This window comes from Narcine bancroftii, chromosome 8 (assembly GCF_036971445.1).
Source record: "Narcine bancroftii isolate sNarBan1 chromosome 8, sNarBan1.hap1, whole genome shotgun sequence".
NCBI classification, from domain to species: Eukaryota; Metazoa; Chordata; class Chondrichthyes; order Torpediniformes; family Narcinidae; genus Narcine; species Narcine bancroftii.
Genome location: NC_091476.1, coordinates 165,425,036 through 165,443,058, shown reverse-complemented (window position 1 = coordinate 165,443,058; position 18,023 = coordinate 165,425,036). Strand labels below are relative to the sequence as shown.

General features: G+C 39.7%; 1 protein-coding gene across 1 annotated transcript; it reads left to right on the top strand.

Annotated features, from left to right (window-relative positions):
- Nucleotides 1-342: 342 nt before the first annotated feature.
- LOC138741548 (gap junction alpha-4 protein-like) lies at nt 343-9,146 on the top strand. Its single transcript, XM_069895788.1, has 2 exons — nt 343-522; nt 5,046-9,146. The coding sequence occupies exon 2, from the start codon at nt 5,063-5,065 to the stop codon at nt 6,116-6,118; it is 1,056 nt and encodes a 351-aa protein (XP_069751889.1). The 5' UTR covers nt 343-522; nt 5,046-5,062; the 3' UTR covers nt 6,119-9,146.
- The last annotated feature ends 8,877 nt before the right edge of the window (nt 9,147-18,023 follow it).

Below are 18,023 nucleotides of genomic sequence, written 5' to 3'. Positions count from 1 at the left end.
AAGATTCCACATGCCAGGCAGATCTGTGGGAGGAGAAATGAAGTTAATGTCCACAGGTCAAAGACCATTCCTTTGAAGGGTTTTTTTACCTGAAGCTTTAACTTTTTTTCCCTCCTTCCTCAAAAGTTGCCTGGCCTGCTGACTATGAGAACCATACTAGCCGGTTCTTTTTTTTAAATTATTTTGAGGTTGTGTGACAGAACTGAGAGGCTGGAACAGTCATCCTGAGAAAAATAGGCAGCAATGTTGTTAATGGTGTTCATTTCCTTCCTGCCGATGGGAGCAGTCAGCTTTACCAGAGCAAACGTTCCTACTGAACTGCATCTCCCACTTAGAACAATATTATGGAGACTGAAAAGACTGCATGGTTTCTTTTGACGCAGCAGTACACATCAGCAATGACGTTGAGATGTTTTCCCTTTAAATACTTCAACTCTGAGCAACTTTGTTAGTGGAACATTGCATCTCTGAAGGACGAGTGTCAGGTTACGGAGTCCTGACTCTGTCAAAAATCCACTGTTGGTAAGTCATTGAATTCTTTTCCTTTCTCAATTAGTGAAAGATAGATGGCATGTCCAATGAAAGATAACACTTACACTTCAATCTGGGGATAGATTTGTAAGGAGTGAGACAAGATCTTCACTTGAGTTTAAAGTTCAATTACATTTGTACATTCAATAGTTGGTATTCCATTGTACTCCACATATTTAAGCATAAATACCATGACTGTTATTTATATCTAAATGACAGGAAGAGATAAAATAGAAACTCCAAAGCTGTACTTTTTCTGTTGTTTTGCATGCAGAAAAGTTTTGCCGATTGTTTCACGGATATTAGTTGTCACTGTGGGTGACTGAAGTCATTGGTTAGGATTTACTTTCCATTTTTGTGACTGAATACAAGAAACGTATGCATTTATATTTTCAGATCCTCAGGCTAGCCTGAGGATCCCAGGGTGCCTCTGGTTCATGCATACTTTAAAGGCATTTGTCCTTGCATTGATTTACTTTTGTTGGTGTACATGGCTTTGAGGAAAGTTTCTTCACTGGACTTTACAAGAGAAGAGCAGGTACTTGTTAATCATTTCAAGCCTAAGTAGTTTGGAAGATATCAGGTCTGGCTTGAGGTCTGTGGAAATGGGTTATGGGGGAGAGTGGAGAGGGTAAGATTCCTTGGGAGATGATATTTTCTGTCAACAAAGAGCAGATCTTACCCCTATGTCTGGCGATAAATACAAACTGGAACAAACAGAGAAATAAGTAGATTATAAATCTACAGCCCTCTGCTGCCAGGTACTATCAGACATTATAGATTGTTGCAACAAAGAAATTGTAAACCAAAATCATACAAGGCAATTTTTGGTTCTCCTGTGTCACTCAGCAAAGACGTATCTCTCCACATGTAGCAAAATTTGACAAATTAATGTCATCTTCAAAATGTTCTTGCTGAAAGCAGCTCCAAATTCAAAGATTTATGAATTCATTAACTTTGCCATTCTAGATTGAGAGTCAGTGGGGAAGCTCATGTATCCAGCACAGTGGAACGTGCAATGAGAGTCACAAATTAATTTCACAAAGTTAGCTCATTAGGAGTCATGATCGGTCCAAGATCAGATACTGGAATTGTCATTTTTTTAAAAAAATGTATACATATAGCATCATAGCAGGCCCTTCTGGCCCACGTGCCCTTAGCACCCAAATACACCCATTAACCTACAATCCTAGTACATTTTTGAAAGGTGGGAAGTAAAAAAAGAGGAGCATCTGGGAGAAAACCGCGCAAACACTGGGAGAACATCCTAACTCCTTACAGACAGCATTAGATTCGAACCTGGGTCACTGGTGCTGTTATAGCATTGTGCTAACTGCTACACCAAGCACGCCACAGGAGATCACTGCATTGGAAAGTTTCCTCTATTAGAAGAATATTTCACTCAAGAGTCAGTCTTCCTGTCTTGAAAAGGTTTTTCTGAAGCAGACTCTGATCACCTGGAGTACCATTCAGGGACATCGTTGGGCAGGAGATATCCTCAAGTTTTTGTGCCCTTAACAACACAGGATTTTTCACCAAATCATACAGTTCCCACTGCAACACTATTGAACCATCCTAACCTATGCACAATTCCTCATTAACAATCTGGAAACAGCAGTAAAACATAATTACACCAATGGAGAAACAGACTCAGGCACAATAATGGTGGTTATCCTATCAGTTCCATGCTTTAGAAACTGGTCTCTGGTTCAGAATCATGTGGAGAAATTAGATACGCTGTAGTTAATCTCTTTAGACAAAAAGAAGGATAAGAAATTGGACAGAAGGGCAGTACAGTTAGCATAGCAGTTTGCGCAACGCAGCTAAAGTGCCAGCGACCCGAGTACAAATCTGGTGCTGTCCGTAAAGAGTTTGTAGGTTAATTGGGCAGAATGCGCCCTTGAGCTGAAAGGGCCCATTACCATGCTGAGTGCCTTTTTTTTTTAACTCTTAGAAAGCTTAAATGCTCTAATGGAGTAAATAAGGAGTAATTGATGCTAGTTGTGGATGAAAGAGAAATTACAGGTTTTATGTAAATATATAATGAATCAGAACTAATATGAAAAAAATAAAAATGGAAGTTCTTCATAACTGCAATGAAATAACGTGGAATAAGATTCGAAAATATCTTGCTCAGGGCAATTGTTAAGATACTTGAGTTAGATAGAGGAGTGTGGCAGGGAAAAGAGCAGGCATCGGGATTAATTGGCAGCCCCTTTCAAAAACTGACACGGACGTGACGAACTGACTTGCCTTCTTCAGCATGTCACATTCTGTCAATTATATCCTAATCCCATGGCAGCACTGGCAGATTCATCTGCTTCCTCCGTTTTGCATTTACACTATTTATATTCTGATTTGAAACCAGAACTCTAATTTCTGGGAAAAAAACTAACACCCTGTAGGACCTCAAAAACCATTTGAATGTAAAGTGTACAAGGAGAGAGAATGGTTCTCAAGTGGAGGGGTCCAAGGAACTTAAATATCATTACAGTGAACAATGGAATGAAATAGCAAGGGAGTACAATAGAAACCCAAGTTTGGTTCGAGAGCAGGTGTTCAGCCATCTTTCTCCTGCTCCTCACCGTATTCCTTCTTTTAAAATTTCTTTTGTGTCTGCTTGTGGTTAATTCAAAGATCGGTAATGCACTGCTTGATTCAAATTTAATAGCACCACAGAGCTGATCAAATCTTATAAGCCAAAATATTTTTCAGACCAACAATACTGTGGGAAGTTTTGGATTCTCATACCAAATGCAGTTCATTATTTTTAGCTATATTTCCATAAGAAAAGCCTGCAAGTGAAGGGAGGGTGGTGTTGGGTGTTGGCGGGGAGATTGGTGCGATAATTTTGGGAGTTAATGTCCCTAGACCATTGTGGAATGTGTCCTACTTGAGAGTTTGACTATGCATGTCATCTGAATGCATTCAATTTAAGGAAAGTTATTAAATGTACCATTACATCATAACTTCAACCAGAATGGTGAATCCAAAAACTGCCACAATTTGATATTCTCATTGGAGTGTTTTCTCTATACAGTGGGTCCCCAAATGCAACACTTTACCTTTAGAATCTAGAGAATACATGATCTTCCTTAACCATATAAGCACAGAACAGGCCAGTTTGGCCTTACTAGTCCATGCCATAACAAATCCCCACCCTCCTAGTCCCACTGACCAGCACCCGGTCCATACCCCTCCAGTCCTCTCCTCTCCATGTAACGATCCAGTCTTTCCTTAAATCTAACCAATGATCCCGCCTCAACCACGTCTGCCGGAAGCTCATTCCACATCCCTACCACCCTTTGCGTCAAGAAATTTCCCCTCGTGTTCCCCTTATAATTTTCCCCTTCAATCTTAAACCATGCCTTCTAGTTTGAATCTCCCCCACTCTTAATTGAAAAAGCTATCCACATTTACTCTGTCAGTCCCTTTTAAAATCTTAAACACCTCTATCAAGTCCCCCCTCAATCTTCTACACTCCAGAGAAAAAAGCCCTAATCTGCACAACCTTTCCCTGTAACTCAAACCTTGAAATCCTGTCAACATTCTCGTGAACCTTCTCTGAACTCTCTCTATTTTGTTTATATCTTTCCTATAATTTGGTGACCAAAACTGTACACAGTACTCCAAATTTGGCCTCACCAATGCCTTGTACAATTTCATCATAACCTCCCTACTCTTGAATTCAATACTCCGATTTATGAAGGCCAACATTCCAAATGCCTTCTTCACCACACCATCTACCTGAGTATCAGCCTTGAGGGTACTATTTACCACAACTCCTAAATCCCTTTGTTGCTCTGCACATCTCAATATCCTACCATTTAATGCATATGACCTATTTAGATTTGCCTTTCCAAAATGCTACACCTCACACTTATCTGTATTGAAGCAAAACTGGAAAATGTGACACCTCAATATTAAATGTAATAAATAGTTGGAATTTAGGCCCAATAAAGCAGCTTTAAACAGAGCAATTATCTTTCACATGAGAAACCTTCAGAACGTAATGGTTTCTGACCATGCATTAAACAATGCCCAATTTCTGTATAATAAAAGTTATTGAGTTATTCATCAAAAAAATTGGAACTTTTTTTTCCCCAAATCGAGTTAATGGGAACAAACGTGAACTAATTTACACTAATTTCATTTTATTCTTTGAATATTCCCCTCATATTCTACTGGGATTCTAAATTTAGTAAACAAATCCCTTTAGTATTTCAGTCACAAAATAAAGCATTCAATGGAAAAAAATCTTGGGGAAATGTCAACTGATTCACCAATTCACCACCATCTATAGACACTAAAGCAACCTCAAAATGAGTGTCAGAGAGCAAAGCAACAGACCATTCAATTAAAGACTGATGAACAATTCTGAACAATGTTCCAGCAGTTAAAGCTAATGTAAATATATAGCTACTAACAAGCAAAGAGAGCTCACAAAACAAAATAAAACTGTCGATCAGAAATGCCTTTATACCAGCAAAGAATAACAATTTTTTGATTGACAGGAAAGACATCAGAGAAGATGGGAGACTGGAGTTTTTTGGAAAAACTCCTCGATGAAGTACAGGAACATTCAACAGTGATTGGCAAAATCTGGCTCACCGTCCTCTTCATATTTCGGATTCTGATCCTGGGCACTGCTGCGGAATACGTCTGGGGTGACGAGCAGTCCGATTTCAAATGCAACACTGAGCAGCCAGGTTGTGAGAATGTCTGCTATGACAAAGCGTTTCCCATCTCACACGTCCGCTACTGGGTGCTGCAGATCCTCTTCGTGTCAACGCCAACGCTTATCTACTTGGGCCATGTGTTGCACATATCAAGAAAAGAAGAGAAACTTAAACAAGAAGAAGAGGCATTGAGGTCCCAGCCAAGCAAGGGCAGTCAGACTGAGCTCATTGTCAAAGAGATTGAAAGAAAGAAACAAAAGTATGGCATTGACGAGACAGGAAAAATCAAAATTAAGGGAGCACTCATGTGCACCTATTCACTGAGTATTATCTCCAAAATGATATTTGAACTGAGCTTTTCTTTTGGGCAGTGGTATCTATATGGCTTTGTAATGCCTGCAATTTATGTCTGTCAAAGAAATCCCTGCCCACATAAAGTGGATTGTTTTATATCTCGTCCTACAGAAAAGACTATTTTCATTTTATTTATGTTTGTAGTATCTCTGATATCCCTTCTGCTGAACCTTTTGGAAATATTCCAGCTCCTTGGCAAGTGTGTTCTCAAAACAATTCAGACCAACTCCAAGAAACAAATCTATCTAAAACCATCTGACTTTCCAGGGAGGCCCTATATAGAAAAGGAATCTTTGCCAATGGAGTACATTTATACAACCGTAGAAGGGAATCAGGGACATTACCAGAGTTGCAACAAGTCATCTTCTGAGCAAAACTGGACAAATTATACGACAGAACAGAGATTAGCAGATCAAAAGGCAAATCCCTTGCCATATAACCTCTTGAAGGAAGTCCCTGATAAAGTCGACCAACATTCAGTTCAAGGACCAAGGCCTATCAGTCCAGCCAGCAGTCAAAGCAGTAGAAGGCGGCAAGATGATGTTGCAGTCTGACTTCGGGTGAACGTTGATTTTTAAATGATTCATATTTAAGAATGGTTGTTTTACAAGTCTTGTTGAGGGCTTTCAGCAATAATCCATGGGCAAAATTGATTAAGAAAGTCTGCATCTAATATGAGCTTTAATGTACAGAATCATTAGGTGCAGTGATGTGATAAATTAAAGACAAGCACATGCTTTTTAATCAATCACTGAAAGAAGTTACTATTACACCTGTAACTTTCTTCCCACTTACTGTGCCGAGCAGAAGTTCTGGGGAAGCAGATCTTCTTGGACTAAATGTGGCAGCAAATAATTTTTTGCCATTCAGAGCTATGCACCTCAACCTCTGTGTTTTATTTGGCCCACAAGCATTCCTGTACCATCTGCAAGTGATCCTTAAAAAAATGTTTCGTCAAGGAATGTTGATGTCTTATTTATTCCTTTCCATTTTGAAAAATTTTTCTCGTCCGTTTCATGTGACATTTCCTGATTGAGATGTTGGTGTGTGTGAGACAACTGCTGACAAACCTTTGCCGGTGCTGCTTTGCAATGGCTGGAAGGCAGACTAGAATACGAGTTAAATTTGGTATCACTTTCCCCCTCACCTTCACTTGTCACGGCAGGGGACCAGCCAGGGTCTCAGCAGCTGAAGGACTCACGCAGGCTGCAGGCTCTTGGTGAGTTGCAGCTGAAGGACTCGCGCACGCTGAGGGCTGCTGGAGCCAGATGATGATCACCAGTGATCCGACCCGGGATTCAAGAGGGTGCTGAGGGCAAGAAGTGCTCCTGAAGGGACTTGGGCGCTAAAGGCTATCTAATCACATCGAAGGTTTGGATCTGGAGCTCAGGTTGCTGATGGTCTGCGCTGGAGGCGAACCCATGGATACTCAGTGACTCCGAAGGGACTCACTTTTGCTTCTCTTTTTCCCATTGTTAGGGGCATCGGGGCAATGCTTATGGTGATCCTTTGCCTTGCAGCAGACAGAGTTGAAGTATATCATGAATATTACATTTTCATGCAGCAATGAAAGAAATCTTTGAACCACCACATTTTGACACTCGCAATTATTAATAATTAAGTCAATTGATTCAGAGAACAATTTAGCATTCCGCAATAAATAATCATGAATCAACAAGCAACAGGAGAAAGTTAATAACATAAATACATCAAGCTTGGTACGAATAGGTTTATTTATTAGCGCTGGTAGAATGAAAAATATCCTCATGTTTGTATTACAAGTGGTCTCACACACATTCTAGCAAGCCACAAATAAGATTTTATCTCAGTGGTTCACAACTTTTTTCTTTTCCCACCTACGTACCACTTTAAGTATTCCCTATGCTCTAGGTGCTCTGTGATTAGTGGAAAGGAAAAGTTTGAAAAACCACTGTTTGGATTGTACCTCATTGACTCGTTATGTGCACGGTTTCATAACTCCAAAGGAAACGGGTCAATGACAATTTTTCTCAAGCCAAATATTTCAGTAACAATTGGGTCTAGAGCAGTGATTCTCAACCTTCCCTTCCCACTCACATCCCACCTTAAGCAATCCCTTATGAATCACAGAGCATCAATGGCATAGGGATTACTTAAAGTGGTATGTGAGGGGGGGAAAAAAGGTTGAGAATAACTGTTCTATTTATTGACAATGTATTCTCATTGCTCACACTTCCAATTGAAAATTATGTAGTCTAACTGAACTATGAAAGTAATCAGCAATAAATATTGCTGCCTGTAATCTGTAATTTCATTAAATGATACATGTGCAGGGCATTTTGAGGTAATGTGTCAGCTTTTGGAACACGCACTTGTACATCTTTAATGTCAGGCAACACATGTACACATGCTCTCCACAACTACACTTCTTTTGTGCGTTTATGGCTCCTGCAGTCTCCAACGTTGGGTGTGTGTTTGGGGAGAATTGATGGTTAAGAAGCCATTCTGCTGAGAGCTCTTTGAATACTGAATGGGTTCATTGAACAGGATAGAAAATGAATAATTTGTAGTATGGTGGTGTACATACAATTCATTTGTTATGATTTTTACCCTCTCATCAAATCATAAATGAGATACATTGAAGAAGTAAATAATGCCTTTTCACTTGAGAGAAAATGGTCATTTCAAGGAAAATAAAAGGATTTGATGAAGTCATTGAAATTACCACAAAACTCATTTCTTTCCTCAGATCTTCAGACCTTCTGCATCAATAGCCAATTTATATAATTATCCATAAACTCTCACCACTTATTCTTTAGTCAAATCCAAATATGTGTACTTCCTCTTTGAAGCACTGTACAATTGAAGTCAAAACCTCCCACTTTATTTCCTACTTATGTTCTCCTAATACATCAAGACTTTAAACCTTTCACTTTCTGATGTCTTTGTCTCCCTCTCTTAATTGCAATATTTTTATCATGAAGGGTGGGCCAGCTATTGCTGAATCACTTCGATCATCAATGCTGTGCTATTTGCAATTGATCTTTCATCTGAGTATCTCTTAATTTTAAATCTCTTCTTAAATACCTAGAGACTTTTCATTTTGGAAGATCGAAGCTGTGATCCTGAACAATATGGAACAGAACTGAGAGAAATTAAGGGCAGTATTGCAGCATATTTTAAAAGTTTTTTTAAATTTATAGATTCATCAATAGTGCAACTTTAATTAAACTTAAGATGGGGCCAATATTTAAAATATATTATAAAACACAGGAGGATTATATGACAGTACATTTCTGAACAATTTTTTCTTCCTGTCAGCAAACACCATCATATTCATCAGAGAGGTAAACCATAAATTCCAGTGAGAGAGCTGGTTAGATGATTTTGCAAAACGTGGCACCCCTCGATTAAATTGTTTCATTTTTTACTCTTGGCTCAATCATTTCATTAAACTGTGGGAAGTGGAGGAATCCCTCAGCCATCAATTCTGGAATTAATGTTTAAAATCCATATCAGTTGAAATGTTTTGTAGAATTTGATTTTGTTTAAATTTTTGATTTCCTGTGAACCGCTGACCAAAATAAAACTTAAGAAACAAGACCAATCATGTTATTTTGTGGTATTTGTTTTGATAATTTGTGCAATGAATGTTTTAAATACTTGTTTTCCTCAGATTCTATCGAAGAACAGAACAGGATGGGCTCCTGATTCCCTCAAAAGAGTGTTTGTGGTTGATGGTGCATGTGGTGCTCTGTGGCCTCAGTGCCACAGAGGCCTTCATTAAGCAAAGGCCAACAGAACAATATCATTGGGAGGCACATATGAGACGACAGATCCTGACATCTGGAGCAATGGGGAATCTGTTGGAGGGGTTCAGCAGGTTCAGTGGGAGATGAAGAATCTCCGATATTTTGGGTAGGAAGTATTGCGGCCTGAAACATTGACCGTTCTTTGTTTCCCGCTGATGCTTCCCAGTCTGCTGAACACCTCCAGTCGGTTTCTGAAATGTATGACTCCTCAAGATAAAAATGTCTATTTGCTTGTATTTACTTAGATAACATTGCTGAATAACAGGGAATGATGCGACTTTTTAAATTTATACTTTCCTAATTCTAAGTAGATGGGATTTAACCATATCAGCTAGATGGATGGTGGTGACAGAACTCACCTCAATCTAATAGTGGAATGAAACTTAGTAAAACGTATTATCATCAGTAATTAAATCAACCATTTTCCACTTTTTTGGCAGCCCTGCTTATAGACTTCACCTCTATAAATGATTCCTGAAATTTTACCATCACCGTCCAACGCAGCGTCAATAAAATAGATAATCTTGCTCTTGTGATGTTGCTGTTGGTGAGATCTTTCTGTACACAAATCATCAATCAAATTTCCTCCATAACAAAAACTACTATCCTCAGAAGTTAGTCCATATTTTGTGAAATCCTGGATGTCAATAGAAGTTCATTTTCTTCATATGAAAACAAATCTATTCCATTTTTACATAAAGATAAAACATTTTGCTTGAATTTTACCCATTTTAAATAGGTCCATCTTGTCCCACTTTCAGAGTGAATGGATGTCATTTTCTAAATCAATATTTTTCAGAGCTAATCACAAGATGTGTCCTCAGTTACTCTTATGGAGTCACGTATGTTTTTTTTTCACACAGCCACTGCATAATGGGAAATCTTCAAAAATTCCCCACAACGCAGGCAGTGTAAAAAGTTCGGAACGGGAATGAGAGACTCATTCCCATTCCAAAATGTTTCCAGCTTCAGCCTTAGACATTTTAGTGGACAGCCTGCGGTCTAAACTGAACTGCAGGTGGTCCGCAACAATGGGCTAAATGAATAGGACAAAGTCAATGCTGTACATCCCCGCAACTCTGGTCTTTTAGTGTAACCGTCCTTCCTGTTTGAATGGCCAATACAGAGGGTAAGTTTGAAAGTTAACAATGGGAAATTATCGCAACAGCTGTTTAGAAACCACTGTAGAGATTTTGAATAGAAACACAACCATTTGATTCAACACACCCACAACAACTGGGCACCATATTAACTCTACTAAAGCACAGATTTCTTCAGTTTCTTTCAATGCGGTGTTCCTTGTACTTATTTGTGTAAAAAGTCTTTCCCCCCCACCTACACCCAACCCCCTACCACCTATTCAATTGAACTTAAGTGAGGCCCATTGTGGTAAACCTCTGTATGTATTTGTTTATCTGTCTGGGCACATGCATTAGGCCGACTGTACCTGCTGGCCACAAGGACTACCAGCTACAACCCCGGGAGGAATAGGTAGGTGGAAAAGGAGAATACTACGGACTGGAAGGCTGTCCTCCTTGCCTGCTGACTGTACCTGTAGTCCCTCCCACAGGCTCCTGAATAAAGGTGACTGTCCCTCAGGCCCCTCCTCAGTTTGGGTCAGTCGACTAGCAGGGATAGGCTTTTATTAGCAATAGAATAATGGTCATTGATGGTGCATCAATGTGGGATTTCACTGTACTCTGCCATTAAATTAGAGGAAGTTACACCGAACTACATTTGCCTCATTTCTCCAGTGTATCCTAGGCTTCTCCAATGGTGATGATCGACACTCAGAAGTCTTGCTAAAATGTGCCTTTTTGAATAATCGTCATGCCGCCTTCTCAAAATTAGCTACATTTCTCAGTTGTCTTTTATTAACAAATGTAATCAATTTACATTGAGTTTCAAAGTTTACAAGTTGCCACCCTTCGACTTTATATGTACTCTTACATCATTCCTCTAAAGTTCAAAATTGTGTCCTGCCTCTCAACCAACATTCCATCCTCTCCAAAATCGTAACCCAAGTCCTCCACATTTTAAGTTAAACAAAATGCTTCTTGAAAGTTGAAAATCACTGTCAACTGAGATAAAGTTTGCCTCAAAGCTGTCAGAAGGTTGGTCATGTGAACCCTTCATTCTATATTGGTGCTGGCAACTACTTGTCATTCCCAAAAATATTCCAAATAAACAATTCCTCTGGTGTCTGAAGTACAATGAATTACTGTTCAGATGATGGCACATACTCTGACTTCAAACACTTGTGGAAATTTCCAAGCCAATGGATGAGAGATTATTAGTCTTTGTTACAGTTACCCCCGATTTTTCTCTCAAGCTTTATCTGAGCGACGCTTTATGGAATTATAAAACAAAATCTTTGAATCATTACAGCATGGAAGCCCATCAAACACATACAATCCAGCCAACCCCATTTCCTATGCCTTTTCTCTTGGCTCTGCATTATTTTCTCCCTCAGATTATCAATTCTTCTTTCCGAGCAACATTAAACCTGTTTTAACGATATAAACTGACTGCTTCAGATTTGTGTTTTGTTACAGTGATCAAAAGGGTACCTTTTTGCATTCAGTTTGGTCTTGTGTCAAAGTCAAGGGTTTGGGGGCTAGATTAAGGGACTGTTGGCAGGATATCCTGAAAATACAAAGATCCAAAGATCTTTTTTAATCGGGGAACTTACAGAAATGGCTTTGTTCAATAAATTAGATAAATTTCAAATGGCGGTCTTGCAATTAGCTCTAGCTGTAGCAAGGAAATGTATAGCTGTTTCAAGGAAAGATCAGATGGAGCTTAATTTGCAAATATGGCATTCAGAAATGACGTCTTGTATATCAATGGAGAAGACAACATAAGTTACGGGATAAATATTATGTATTTAAAAAGTTTTTGGAGCCCATATTTGGATGATTCTCATTTGAAAATCGGAGACTGGTCGTGGGTGCAGCTGGACCTCCACATTGTAGAGTGAATGAATGATTGAAGTTATTCTCCTTATCTCTTTCTTTCTTAGTTTCTTTTTTCTTAGGAAAGTGGGGGAGTTGAATTTGGTTTAAGGGAGGGGTAGATGGGGGTGATGGTGTGATGAGGTCTTTTTTTTCTTTTTAGGATTCTTTGCAGTTCTTTTTAGGATTTTTCTCTATGTAACCATGAAAGTTTTTGACAATTTTAATTTTGTAATTGTAGTTATTACTTTGTTTTCTAATAAATAAAACATTTAAAAAAATATTAAACCTGTTTTATTAACTATCTTGTGAGAAAGCGAACCTCGTGCTCCAAAGAGGAATTCCTTACAGTTGCATTTATGTCATGTTTTTGGCGCAATTAGTTTTATAAATTTAGGAATTCTTTGTAAACACTTCATTCCCCTGAAGGCAGCATTTCATTTACAATAAATAGGAATAATTCCAACAAACTTTTCATTTGGTACTAATGTTTAGCTGATTCCTAAACCAAAACATTGCTTCATGGAAAAATTTGATATCAATAAAATACATGTAGAATTCAAGGCAATGAAAGACTTTGCTCAATTTAAACAGAAACATTAAAGGAAGTTGATTGGTACACAATGCCAAATTAGTGCTTGCAAAGAGCTCTCTTGGCAGATGGATTTCAAAGGAGATAAGGAGATTTAAATTGCTGTTCTCACAATTATATTCATTGTCTCCAGATCAAACCCCGGCATGGCCTCTCCCTTCCTTCTAAGTTCCACACTACAATCAACATTTTTCAAGTAAACAAAGAGATTCATCTCAATAGATGGTCCTGACCCAAAATGCTGACAATCTATCTCTCCCATGGATGCTGCCTGACCTGAAATCTAGAACCTGCTGAGATCCAGATCACTACAGAAGGAGCAGGTACGACCCATAGAAAGCAATCTCTGGGAGAAATGGAGTTTCCAGGCAAAAATGCAAAGAACGAACGATATCTGACAGCTGTAGTAGGGCCTAAATGACATAACCTGCCTCAAAACCAAATCCGGTGCAGTGGGAGACAGTAAAGCTGCACTGCCAGGTGAACTCAATGCCTTCTATGCCTGATTTAACTACAAGAACAAGCAAGAAATATCACTGCACACGCCCATGCCCCCGATGATCCTCAGCCAGCTGTATCTGAGGATGATGTGTGGGCTGCCTTCAGGAGGGTGAATCCAAGGAAGGCATCCAGTCCAGACAGAGTACCCAGCAAAGTGTTAAAAACCTGGGCTGACGCCAGCATATTCATGGATAACTCTGGCAGGGCATGTACCCACCTGTTTTAAACAGATTTCAATTGTACCAGTGCCTAAGAAGAGTATGGTAACCTGCTTAAATGACTATCAACCAGTGGCCCTCATATCAACAGTGATGAAGTGTTTTGAAAGGTTGGTGTTAAAGTACATCAGTTCCTGTCCGAGCGGTGACATGATTCTGTTCAAATTTACCTACCGTAGCAACAGGTCAATGATAGATGCCATCTCACTGGCTTTAGACAAAGCCCTGGAACACCTGGACAGCAAAGACGCATACATCAGGATGCTCTTTTTTATCTATAGTTCAGCATTCAACACCATCATCCCCTCAAAATTGATCAGAAAACTTGAAGACCTAGCCCTCAGTACCCAACTGCATAATTAGATCCTGGATTTCCTCTCCTCCAGACCATAATCAGTGAGGATTGATAGGAACAGCCCCTCCACAATCTCCACCAGTGCTGGAGCACCACAGGGCTGTGTTCTTAACTCGATCACTGGCTGTTAATCCTCTTCTCTTTAACCCTCTGCTTCTTCACTCTGAGTTGGACCACCCCTACCTCTGAACTCTGTGCTCTGCCATTGTCTTCTCTGCCATCTTCTTTCTTTCTAAGGTTGGCATAAGGAAAGAATTCAGTGAGGTTTCTCATGCCAACCTTAGAAACCCTTTTGAAAATATAATTCCTTGACCTACTGATCAATCTTTATCCTCTTCCCAAGTTACTGAATTAACAGAGCCGTTGACTTCACAGAATTTATATATGATGGGTCCTGAGATTGGAACCTAATTTTCTGATTTAGTTTTACAACTATAAGATTTAGCAACGTGAATCGAGAAGAAATATGAATTTATGGGTGGCACAGTTGGAGTACGGTCAATGCAACCCCTTTACAGCACCAGCGATCAAGACCCAGGTTCGATTCCCAGGCTGTCAATAAGGAGTTTGTATGTTCTCCCTGTGTCTGCAGGGGTTTACCCTGGAGGTTCTGGTTTCCTGGTTTGAAATGTACCAGGGGTGTACATTACTTGTGTGTAAATTAGGCGGCATGGGCTCGTGGGCCGAAATGGCCTGTTACCATGCTGTATGTCTAAAATATAAATATGTTTTATTTCATCAGTTTTTGACTGCTGTTTATTCTATTAATCAACAGACACCAGGGTGTTAATGTGTCAACTTTATATGCATCCTTTAAAGGAAGTGTGGTTATTTGAAATGTCACCAGGATGATTCAATATGAAGTGAGGCTGGCATTCGGGGTCATTGGGCAGAATTAGGCTTAATCAATGCTAACATTTTGTGCTTCATGTTTCTTGAAAATACATAAAGCACATTTCATGATCACAGGGTTTCACAAAATCCTTTTCAGCCAAGAAAATACTGTATAATTTTATTAATGTAGTAATGTTTGGAGATTCAATGCAAAGATTCACATTCACTTTGCCCTACGGACTGAAATGGATGCATAACTAGATAATAGGCTTTAGGCCGAGAAAATCACTAGGTTCTCGCTTTTCTCTATTGATGCCATTTGCTGGAAGCATTCCTTAAATAGAGCTGAAAGAATTATAGAGAATCCTTCCATTCCAGCATACAGTATCTTTGACCCACAACCATCAAAAGCAGGACTGCAAGGCTGAAAATAGCAGTCTGTGAGATTAAAGATTAGTATCCTCTAACAGAGTAAATCATTGCAAAATATTTTATATATTTATTTTAAATTATATTATCATGTATATACATCATTATTATGTGCTGTGTATTGTGCCGCTTGACCCCGTGCATCATTCAATTTGCTCGGCGGGGGGACATTCCTTTCTGGGTTCCTCAGTCCTTACCTCAGTTGATGGGGAGGACCATGAACTTTGTCTTTGGCGAGCTCCATTCAGACGTTGCGTAGGATGACTCTGCTGTCCAGAACGTAGCGTCTGGCTGCTCTGCTGAGTAAGACATAGTGTAGGACTGCCGTGTTGAGCAGTCAACATCAAGAGGGCATCATCTTCCAAAGATATTCTTGAAACATCGTCATTGAGACAAGCCCATAATGGAAACTCGTCCAGATCGTGAGCAGTGGGTGTGGCCATTGGATTATCCACCCCTCTTATCCGGTTAATGTGGCATTTCCATATTTTATTTCCAACCAGTATGGAATAAGAACAGGGACCCCATTTTTTTTAAGAATCGCGTCTCTTTTCCATGGCTCCCTATTTTTGCGGCAATCCAGTACCAGTATTTGCTCTCCTACTTCCAGAGATCTGGTAGGTTTACTTGGAGATGTGGATTGTTCCATGTGAAGGCCGATGTTTGAGTGCACTGTGGAAAATTTTGTCCTTGAGTCACGCCTAAACATCAATCCTACTGGTTGTAGAATGTGACATGTTTCTATACGCTATTAGAAAATCTGTGAGTTTGTGATTCCATTATATGTTTAGGGATTTCTTAGTTTTCATGGCCTTTTTAAAAGTTTGCACAAAATGTTTTGCTTCCCCATTCGTGCTAGGGTGTTGATAAGATGTGTCGTATATTTTTATTACATAGGAAAAACTTAAAAGCATTAGATACAAACTGCGGTCCATTATCAGAGACTAGTTCTACAGGTAATACACATGATGCAAACATATTTCGTAGCCTCTTAATTGTCTGGTTTGTTGTTCTCGTGTGATACTACTGGCCATTTAAGTGTGTGCATCGACAACAGTAAGGAAATTTTCTCGCATAAAGGGACCGGTGAAATCTATGTGAATCCTGTTCCATGGTCGCACTGGTCATTTCCATGGGTTAGGTTCAGCTTGAGGTACTTTGGATTGCATCTCCTGACAAATGCGACATCTTCTCATCGCTTGTTCAGTATCGATGTCCATTGATGGCTACCAGAGCTGCTTACGTGCTGAAACTTTCATTTGAACCATCCCTAGGTGATTATTATGGAGCTCTGACCACATGGCAGCCTGTCATTTCGTAGAGGTAAGCAAGATAGGAGATCAGCATGGCCGTTTTGTGTTGCTGGTTTATGCTTCCAATCGTTATCAATGTCAGTGGTGGAATGCTGCATGACCCACCTTTGAGCTCTTTTGCAGCGAGCCCTGGAATACCCTTTTTAGGGCTGAGAATCAAACTCAGTGGTTTGTTGTCTGTTACCAAGGTAAAATTCCTACCATATAAGTGTTGGTCAAATTGTTCCTCACTGAATATTATGGCAAGTCCTTCTTTTTCCAGTTGTGCATAATTATGTTCACAAGCCGGTCAAAAACCGGGTGGCATAAGCCACTGGTTGTTCCCCTTTTTCCATCACCTGTGACAGCATCGCATCTAAGCCCACAGGCGAAGCATCCACCGCAAGGGTCACTTCCATTCCTGGGTCATAGTGGACAAGACCATTATTGCTTGATGTTAGCGGTTCTTTTAAACGCTCGACCACTTCTCTCTTCATTCCATTTCTGTTCTTCTCTTAACAATTGGTTCAATGGGCTTGCATAGCGTTGACATATTTGGAATGTGCTTCTGATAATGGTCAACCAAACCAGGAATGATTGCAATTCAGCTTTATTCAATGAGTAAGGTGCTCTGTGGATGGCCTCAATACCAGCAGTATCCAATCAGACTCCTTCACTATTAATTGTAAATCCTAAATAGGTTACAGAATGTACCATAAGGATAGGACCTTTTCCAGGTTTGACAGATGCTCTGAGTCATCTCGACCTGTCAATGAGGTAACATCCTACATTTATGCCATGCAACAATTTGTCCATGACTGCTTGAAATGTTGCCAGGGCTGCTGAATTCCATATGTAATTTGGTTATGGATGAATAACCCCAGGTGAGTATTGATGGCCACATATTTCTTTGAGGCCTCATCAAATGCGATTTTCTGATATGCCTGGGATAAGTCCAGTTTTGTGATTTTTTTTCCCCCATTCAGGGCCTGAAATAATTCCTCTGCTTTGGGCATAGGGTGTTCAGGTATTTGCAGAGCCCGATTAATGGTGATTTTGTAATCACCTCAGATTCAGATTTCTCCTTTGGCTTTTTGGACTGGTACAATGGGAGCTGCCGAGTCAATGTATTGGATTCTTTCCAGGATTCTTTTGTTTTCCAGCCTGATAAGTACTGATTCAATCTTTCCTTTTATTGCAAATAATCCTGGGCTTATAGAACTTGGCATCAACACCGGATTTCAAGCGAAATTTTGCCTGGACTCCTTGGTTTTTCCCCAGGCCTTTTCCGAAAATTGTCTGATACTCCTTAAGCACTTGCTCCAGTTTTGGCTTGGCCTCATCCTCCAGACATACGGTAACTCCATCCAATCTAGTTGGATGTGCGACAACCAGTTTCTTCCAAATAACGCCAGCCCTTTGGTGTAACGATGTAGAGGGATAACCTTTTTGATGCCTTTCCTTTCTATTCAATGTTTACTTGGTATTTCCCA